Here is a 10,110-nt window from a genome sequence, read left to right on the forward strand (position 1 = left end):
CTGGCAAATTTTTCCCTGCACCCTTGGATCATTTCTGTGGCTTCTGGTGGCAACCGGGAGATGGTTCGTTAGCTTTTTGGCGCTGATAGTTTTTCAGCCTTCTCCTCAGTTCGGCTTTTGCTGAGCCTTTTGTAGCAATTTTGATGTCTTTTCCTTGGGCCTTGCTGTTTGTTTTTTTTTATTTTAGTTTTCTTGCTAATTTTTCTACACATGTAACCACCTTTTGATCAATATACGGGCTTTGCCCCAAAATTTCCCAAAAAAAAAAAGCTGTTTTTATTAGAGGAAGTAAGTTTTGATTGATAAAATTCTTATAAAAGGAGCAATCTTCATGTAGCCACAGGCGCCTCCTCAGCAGTATTCAACGTTCGAACTATTTTAATGGTTCAACTTCAATCAATCGAGCAGTCTCCAATCGATCTCCAAACCCTTGAAGATATACAAATCGCAAAAAGAAGAACTGATCACGCACAATCATCGGGCAATCGATCACCTTCCCAACCTTTCTCGCGATCCTTGGTAAAAAACCTGACTAAATCATCCATCAACTCCCGAACTTTTCCATCACCCTCCGTCTTCTCCAGATGAAATACATGTCCTTCACCTTCCGTCTCCACAATCTCCACCTCTCCTCTCCAACCACTGCCTTTCAGCATCTCCCAATACGCCCTTCCCCTCTCCCTCATCGGATCCCTCTCCGCTACACAGACTAGCACTCGCCTGCATCCCAACCTCGCCACCGCTTCCTCCCCCTCCGCCGCCGGATTTATCCACGCGTCATCCATCCCCTTCCCCCCTCCGCTCACCGCCCTCCACAACCCGTCCATCCACGCCCTCCAACTCTCTTCCCTCCCCTCACTCCCCACGGCCTCTGACCCCCAGAAATAGGGATGAACTAAGGCAATACCCGCAAACCCCAACCCCTCCAATCCCGCCCTCACCGCCATCCGATGCGCGATGTTAGCTCCGGCGCTGTCCCCCGCCAGGAACACTTGGCGGAGATCCCCGAATCGGGCCAAACACGGATCGGCCCGAGAGAAAACCCATTTGACGGCGGACCAGCAGTCATCGTAGGCGGCTGGGAGGGGATGTTCGGGAGCGAGGCGGTAGTCGACGGAGACGATGAGGAGAAGGGCGCGGGATGCGAGGGAGGTGAGGTGGGGGTGGTAGGTTTGGGAAAAGGCGGACTCGATGCAGAAGGCGCCTCCGTGGAAGTAGAGGAGGACGGGGAGTTTGGAGTTCGATGGTGGATTGGGCGGGAGGTATAAGCAGGCGGAGACAGGGGTGAAAGGGTCGATAACGGCGAGTTTGGAGGAGACGCCGGTGGTGGGATCAAGGGGGGAAGGGAAAACGGTGGTGGTGCCGGAGAAGCGCTCGACGCGGCCGGACTTGTATTGACGGAATAGTGGGGAGAAGTCGTGGAGTATAGCGCTGTCGGTTTCCATTTGGTAGTGTGGGAAGTGTAGGGAATGACGATCGGAGTTTGAGATGGGGAGAAATTGGAGAAGGTATGCGGGGAACTTTATTACGTCCTCTAAACCGGACGTAGCTCTACATTACTCGGTTTTTGTTAGTTATTTGATCGGTATTGCTGGTTATTGTTTGATAATAATGAGGAATATCGAATACCGCTCTATGAAGATCAATACCGAGCAATACCGAGCAATACCGAGTAATCCTAAAAAATACGGAGTTTTTTCTAGACAAAATCGGTATTTTTTGGGATTACTCGGTATTTGGTCTTTACATAATGGTATTTCTCGTTATTGTTGGTATTGCTCGGTATTTGCTCGGTATTTCTCGTTTTGTTCCTGTGATCTTAGTGCCGGCCGAACGTAGCTATACGTACGTTCACCGGACCAAATAAAAGTTCGTATGCGGGATGCTTTGTTTTATAGTTATTACTTATTCTTTTAATTATTATTTTTTGAGAGAGTTAAAGCAGGAAAAAATTTTGTATTATTATATTCTTCTAAAAATATATTCATAAACTTTAAAATTCCTTCCATAAAATTTATTTTGATTTATATTATTTTATTTTAAATTCATTTTTCATCCAACCAAATATTAATATTTTAAAATCCCTATATTTATTTTAAATTCATTTTTAACATCCCCATTTTGGCTTTAGCCCCTACTGTTTCGAATAATGTTGATGTACATGTTGCCCATGTTGATCAGCCTGTTTCTGAGGTGGGCCGTGTGGTGGTGCCTGAGGGTGTGGCCGATGACCCTGTGGTTCCTACGGCTGTTGTGGATGTTTGGTTCCCTCCGAACAGAGAAGGTTCCTATGCATGCGGGTTGCTCCCTGGTTAATGTCGATGTCCTTATGGTTTGTTTGGGCCCTCCTACTATTTTGGAGGGGGGGAGTCCCCTATTGATTTTACTTCTGGTGACAATCTGATTGAATAGTTAGAGGGTCAGTGTGGTGTTAATAAGGTGGTGGATGATGGATCCTCTGAGTTGGGTGTTACAACTAATTTTTCTCCTGTAATGATTTCATTTTCTCCAGTGGGGGTGCTTGCACCTGCTCACTTTGTTGATGTACCCGTGTCTCTAATTTCCAATGTTACGTTGCAAGCTCATTTGGCTAGCAGGTTGAAGAATGCTCAACATTCTTGTTGGTTGGATGTTTTTCTATTTGTCGGGATGGGATTTTGTGGAAAAATATTGTTCCTTGGGTGGGGGAAAGCGTCGTCGCAGGAAATCCAAATAATTTTGTGGCGTTTGTTTCTGTCTGGGTGCTGTCTTTTGGGGTTGGTTGGGGATTTTGATTGTCTTTTTTTGGGTGTCTGGCATTTTTGCTTTGGAGTTGTGACTGGCTTTCGTTGGTTTGGATGGTGTGGCTTGGGTATTTAGCCCGGGCAATGATGAAGCGAATATGCTTTCCATCTGATCGATTTGGCTTATTGGCAACCATTGATGGCGGCAACTTGGTGATCTTCTTGCGGGATGTCGTTATACTTGTCCATTCGGGTTATCTTCTTTGTGGCATGTTGCTTGCCCTATGGATGGATCATGTCTACAGTTTGGGTGGTCGCAGATTGTTTGCCGCTAAGTGAGCCCGATTTCTTTTGATCTTTTTTTGTTGGTTGTTTGTTTCCTTGTGGCTGATCTCTTTTAGCTTGTGATGCTTAGTCCTCTTTTGGACTTGCTTCTATCTTTCCCTTTTTTGTGGAATAAATTCTTCTTTAAAAAAAAAATTAAGGCACCTAAATGCATGATAAAAAAATAATGATGAAGAATTTAGATTGCTCGATAGATTTTTTTTTTATTCAGGTCAAATTTATCAAAAGGCTCTAAAAAAAGTATGCAAAGGTGTCTATTTTTATGTAAAGGAAGTTCAAGAGTTAATAGAGCTAAATAACTCTTTTGAATTTTCCTATGTTTATCCTCAGCCCATATTCGATTCCCCTTATATACAACGCAGCCTTTTAAGTGGAGAGAAAATAACAGCGGGTCCTGCATCTGTGGAGCTGGTTACTAGTAGGTTCGTCGAGCGATTAGTTACACCACCAAACACCTCTTATGAGGTGGTAGATACCCGGTTCCCAAAAAATAAAAAATGCAAGCAATCAAATGAGTTAGATTATGTTCTACTTTGATTCATACCTAGATGTTCTTAAAAATAATCATACTAATTGATTATTAATTTGAACTAGTATTAGTTAATCCGTATTTAGATTATTTACTGAGTGCATTAATTTTCACAGCCCCCATTATGTATTCATAATTGTACGTGTGGACTAGGAACTTTTTGGTTGACGGGTTCTCGCATTGGATAGGGGTTTAAACATATACCTGTTGTCCTTTTTCTATTAGAAGATTATATTTTGTTTGAGATCAATTTTTATTATTTTTAAAATAGTTTTATTATTAAAAATGTTTAAATTAGAAATTTTTTACTAGGAAAATGCTTTAGAAAACATTAAGAAAATTATTTCAAATGAAATCTTAGGTTTTATTTAGGACATGTTTCTTATTACTTTCTAAAATAATTTTTTATTAAACAAATTTTTTGAATTAAAAATTTTTGTACAAAATGTTTTTTTACTAAAAAATTGTTTAGAAACAATAAAAAAGTTTTCTCAAATGAAGCCTTAGGCTTAGTTTGGGACGGCTTTCTTTCTGCTTCTTAAAATAATTTTTTAGTACAAATGTTTTAATTTTTTAACTAAAAAGTAGCTCTAAGCAGCAGAAAAAAAACTGTCCCAAACGCAACCTTAATATGTTCAACAAAAATGACTTAGGTTTCATTTAGAACAACTTTCTTACTGATTTTTGAAGCAGGTTTTGCTATAAAAAAATTTTTTTAACTAAAAAATTGCTTCACTAAACAGTAAAAAATTTGCCTCAAAGAAAATCTTAGGGTCGCTCTGATGGGATGGACTCCTCTCTTTTTTTTTTGTTCTTTTTGTCATTATGCCTTAATTAAGTCATTATGAATCTTTTTTGTCACTTGCTTGGGTTGGGTCTTAGCTGGATCACTTCTATCAGGGTGTGCAAAGCCTTGAAAACTTCAATGAATTTGGTGAATTTAGATACTTATATAGACTACATTTGGAACAACTTTCGTACTTCTTCTTATAGCAGCTTTATAGTACAAAAAAATTTATTTTTGTACTAAAAAGTTGCTTTAAAAAACATTATGCAAGCCGTCCAAAACAAAACCTTAATTGCTTTTATATTAAGATATTATTTTAGGTGGCCGACTAGCCAACTTAATCATTTAGGTGATTAAATTTAGGTGGTCGATTTTTTGAGTTCAAGTTGTCGAGTAGTTGACACCACCCTCAGGGAGCCAAATTTAAGCTTCATTTGGGACAGTTTTCTTTTTGCTTTTAAATAAGCTTTTTTGTATAATTTTTATATTATTAAAAATCTACTTTAGAAAGAAGTAAGAAAGTTGTTCTAAACAAAGCCTTAGATAGCCAACCTCAACCAGTTTGTCAATAATCTCATTCGATGAGTCTTACTATCAATACCCGAGTTCAATGAGATATCATCCAAGTATATCCATCTCATGAATTTAATCATGTACATACTCGATGTGAAACCCTTTAAGTAATAGAAAGCCTAACTCTTAAACATCGAGGTGCCTTTTAGTGTAATGATTGGAATTTTCGTAAGAAACTCCTCAGTTAAGCGTGATCATCCTAGAGCAATTCTAGGATGGGTGACCTACTGGGAAGTTACACCAACAAGGCAAAATCGCGAGGCCCTTATGCCAAATAGGACAATATCTCGATAGTTAAGAGTTTGAGCTATTACAAATGGTATCAGACCAGCCGGAAGATGGGAGCTAAGTGCCATACAAGAAAAATTGTTACGCCATGGGAGCCACCTCCTGAACCCTATGTGGGACAAAGTGTTACATGACGGGAGTCACCGCTTGAGCTTGTAGGGGCCACCTCTAGAGTCCTATCTTCCTGGTTGATGATTCTGGGATACAGATTCTGACGAGGACGTCAGTTACTTAAATAGGTGAGATTGTGAAACCCCTTAAGTAATAGAAAGTCTATAACTCTTAAACATCGAAGCGCTTTTTGGTGTAGTGACTAAAATTTTTGTAAGAAACTCCGCAGTTAAGCGTGTTCATCCCAGAGCAATTTTGGGATGGGTGACCTACTAAGAAGTTACACCAACAGGGCAAAACCGTGAGGCTCTTATGCCAAAGCTGACAATATCTCGATAGTTAAGAGTTTGGGCTGTTACAAATCCCATAAGTAATAGAAAGCCTAACTCTTAAACATCGAGGCGCCGTTTGGTGTAATGGCTGGAATTTCCATAAGAAACTCCGCAGTTAAGCGTGCTCATCCCAGAACAATTCTGGGATGGGTAACCTACTGGGAAGTTACACCAATATGGCAAAACCGCGAGGCCCTTATTCCAAAGCGGACAATATCTCGATAGTTAAGAGTTTGGGTTGTTATACTCGAGCTATAGAATATACTTTTAAATATGTATTACTTTGATGTTGCCTTTTTTTTTTTTTTTTTTGATTTGATTAGACCTGTCAAAAATGGGTCACAAACATCTGATCCAATTTTCTGACAATAAGTTCACTGCTCAAACTTTTTAATAATATACGTCTCTTCACCGGAGGATTGAGACTTTACATTGAATATGATTTAAGTATTTATAAATATTTGAATACCCTTTTAGCCTCTGCTCTTTTTCAAATTTTTTAGTGATGGAGACTTTACGGTGCTTCCAGCTTCAACGGAGAAGGGTAGTGGTGTCATGAATTGGATGCCTTTATACGTCTTCCACGCGTTAAGGAGACAAAAGTAACAAATTTTGTCGATGCAAAAGGCTCGGAAAGGAAGTTCGTGCAGTATAGCTGAAGCGCACTAGCAATGCTGTTAATCAACAGAGGAATAGACTGCGTGGACGGTCGAGATTTGTTCAATTATTATGCTCCCGGAGATGCATTTGGATTTTGGAGGAATCTTTTGATAACAATGTATTTGACTCTTGGCGAGGAAAAATTATTAGGTCCAGATATTTGATGTAGCTCTACATCCGAACGTCAATAATATGTCACAACGTGTTCTTATTTTTTACCGCGCGGCCTGACAACCCGAATAAGATCGGAACCCGGTATTGCTATGTTTGGGAATTGCTAGGTATTGCTCGGTATTGCTAGGTATTGCTTGACAATAATGAAAAATATCGCTCTTTCAAGACCAATACCTAGCAATACTGAGCAATACCGAGAAATACCTAGAAAAACCGGGGTATTGCTAGGTATTGGACTTAACGGAGTGGTATTTATCATTATTGCCGAGCAATACCGAGCAATACACAAATCAGCCAAATACATAGCAATACCGGGTCCGGGTCATCGGGCCGCGCGGTAAAGGGTAAGAGCACGTGGCGACATATTATTGGCGTCCGGATGTAGAGCTACGTCAGGTGTCCGGACCTAATAATTTTTCCTTTGGAGCCAAAGAGCCACGAAACTTTTATGTTTTTTTTTTTTAATAACGCCTAAATGGCTAACTCATTTATTTATTTATTTTAAATGATAAGCGATCAAATTTAAATTTACGATCTTGAAAAGTATAATTTTCTTCTCTTGTAGTTGGCTCAAAGATCATTTCACAGCTCAATTTCCTTCTCATCAAAATTCCGTGAAAAAGTAGATTTATGAATTATTATTGTTGCATCATGAAATATTTGTGTCAGTAGAGATATATAGTTTAAAGTCCTAATTTTATATGAAGATCTAGCACAAAGATAAATAAAACAGTAGGGTACAATATTTATAAGAGACACTAAAATTTTTACGTGAAAAATAGTGAAAAAAGAAAAAACACGGGGCTTGATCCAATTCGAATGAATTAACTAGTGTTGATGACTGATTACAAATGATGTCCTTCTTCGAGGAAGGTGTTGGCACAGGGCACATTAGATTGGTTAGTACGACTGTAGTTGGTGAGTGACGATGTTCGGAAGGTTTGTAGTCGACAGGCTACGATAGTACGAGTAGTCATAGTTAGCGGGTGATGGTAGTTGGAGGGACCGTAGTCAACGGGTGATGATGGTCAGAGGGACTTAAGTTGGCGGGTGATGGTGGTCGGAGGGACCATAGTCAGCTAGCTACGTTAATTGGAGTGGCCATTGTTAACGAGTGACGGTGGTTAGAGGGACTATAGTCAGCAAGAGCTTTGGTGATGGTTGCACTAGATGGAGGAAGAGAGCAGTCAAGTTTTATCCTTTTCTCTTCTCCCCTCATGTGAAGAATGAGGAGCTATTTATAGTTTCTTTTGGAGTGGCATGGCTAGTGAATACAAATAAGATCAAGGGTAGGTTAGGTGTATTCCATCGAACGGCTTGTTTTAGCTTCCTTGATCATAGAGTATTTATCAAGCATTTAGGTGCCTTAATGATGTTAAAATTGAGCGATCTTCAGCTATTTGGATTCATCTTGTCCAACCACTCAATTCGACATTGTGCATGTTATATTTAGGTATCGTTTGGTCATCCAATTAATGCTTTGAATCTTCCAATAGCTCTTTGATCCTTTGATTATGGGGCTCATTTGAGCTCAGATTAACCTGAATTTGGTGTCATCAGTTTTGTTTCCTCGAGATGTTCAATTTGATTATAAGCTTGCAGAAATCGGAGTTTGGATGGTCTTGAATTTAAATTTAAAAATTTTAAATATAGATTTATATTGAGATTCATGTCCGATCAAGATGATTTTTTATGACGTGTCAATATTATATACATTTTGAGGAAAAAGAATCACTTATCAAAATCATGGAAAAATGCATTCAGTTATTTTTTTTAATTGCTAGCACTTGTTTGTTGGATTCATAACATATAACTAATCCAAAATTTAATTAACTATTATATTGTGGATTCTAAATTTAACCGTTTTTTATTATTATGTGATATATATATATATATATGATTAAGTCATTTATAAAAGAAATGATCTTATGGTTGTAACTAGCTAGAAAATTCGCAACTTTGGCTTTATGTAAATATTCAACACTCTCATATAGAAAATGGAAGAGGAACTGTAATTTTTTATGATAAAATTCAATGGCAAAAGCTAAAGAGCCTGGCCAGGTGCTATAGTTTGCTATATAATTAAAGATACAAATGTCCATCTCCTACTCAGTTAAAGAAGATGAGATTATACAATTGAACACATTTATTCAATTCTTATTCTAAGAATAAGTGAAGGCGTGATAGAGAGCAGAGCAATTATATAACATTTGTCGATGACCGATAATGCAACAAACATCGGTTGTTCACATTCTTATAAATGATATCAATTGATGAGATTGAATGTTAGTAATCAGATGATGGTGATCATGATACTGTTGGTTGTCATTGGCGGCTATTGTTGGGCAAGTTAATAGATTTTTAACTTTTTTTTTTGTTAAAACCTACAGAGGGGCCTACGCGTTAATATCAAAAAAAAAAAAGGTTACAAAGTCTTTAATAGGAACCTCCAGTTTGCTACTGCTCATCAGAGCTACAAAAAAATAAATCTAAAAGCCTAAAAGCTGGTGGTTCCTAATACTAACAGTTACAAAATAACCTAAAAACATGCTAGGACTGTAAGATAACAGCGCCCAAAAAAGGAGTTGAAAAATAAAAACAATACGCATACAACTACTACAAAAATCAAAACCAAACCTCCAACAACTCTGATCTTTCGACGTCCAGTGCTCCCTATCAGACAGAGGAAATCCAGAAATAGAACTCCAAGCCTGCCAAAAAGAAAACCTAAAAAAAAACAAAGTACTGTGAAAACGTTCCTGCCAGTCATAATTACGAGAAGTATTGCGCGTTAAGAACCTGACGGAACAAATTTTTTAACTTTTTAATCTTCAAGTATTTGATTTGAGCTCAGTTGAGTTAATTTTGAATCATTTATGGTGAAAAGTAGGTTTTATTTCATCGAGATTTTTCATTTGACTATAGGCTTGTTGAAATCAGAATTTGAATGATCTTAATTTTAATTTAAATATTATTATAAAATTTATGTTAATTAAGTGAAATTTTGGAAGAATTATTAATGATTATCTCCAAAAAAAAAAGAATACAATTATAATTAAAAAAAGAAACACTAGCTTGACTTATTTTAAATCTTGTCGCATTGTTAGGCCGAGAGTGACGTGAGAGAGCAATTCCATACAAATGTTAATTAATGTAGCACAAAAGACCTGCACGGCTGAATATGCCTGATAGAGCTATGTATGGAAGTTGTTTTTAGTAAATTACGGAGCCCAAGTCCGCCACGGCGTTGCAACGTAGTTGATTTTCATTAATTTCGTTCTTTGTCCTCCTCCCATTAAATTTTGTTCCGTTCTCTTCTGAGTTCTTACCTCTCTACATAATGGGCGGCGTGGAAAATAAACATATCATACACATTCCACAACATTTTAGTGTTAAGGGCATCTCCAACCGAAAACTTCATTTTTCACGGCAAAGTAATGCAAAACTCCAAAATGGCGCGGTGATGCTCCAATCGAACGCCATTTTAGGTGTTTTTGAGAAGGTAACGATCGCCCTCCCTTTCGCGCGTTTTTCCGGTTGAGAGCAAAAAATGACGTGAGTGAACAGTGCGACGCCAATATTGGCGTC

The 10,110-nt window shown here is 38.3% G+C and overlaps 1 protein-coding gene across 1 annotated transcript; it reads right to left on the minus strand.

Annotated features, from left to right (window-relative positions):
- Positions 1-262: 262 nt before the first annotated feature.
- Positions 263-1,650, minus strand: LOC110115430 (probable carboxylesterase 2). Its single transcript, XM_020848647.2, has one exon. It carries the CDS (start codon positions 1,443-1,445, stop codon positions 465-467), a length of 981 nt encoding a protein of 326 aa, XP_020704306.1. The 5' UTR covers positions 1,446-1,650; the 3' UTR covers positions 263-464.
- Between the last annotated feature and the right edge of the window lie 8,460 nt (positions 1,651-10,110).

The sequence above is a fragment of the Dendrobium catenatum genome, unplaced genomic scaffold, assembly GCF_001605985.2.
Source record: "Dendrobium catenatum unplaced genomic scaffold, ASM160598v2 fragScaff_scaffold_1483, whole genome shotgun sequence".
NCBI lineage: Eukaryota > Viridiplantae > Streptophyta > Magnoliopsida > Asparagales > Orchidaceae > Dendrobium > Dendrobium catenatum.

What these genes read in the sequence shown, in the direction of transcription:
- LOC110115430 (XM_020848647.2), bottom strand. Translation starts at nt 1,445, where the DNA reads ATGGAAACCGACAGCGCTATACTCCACGACTTCTCCCCACTATTCCGT.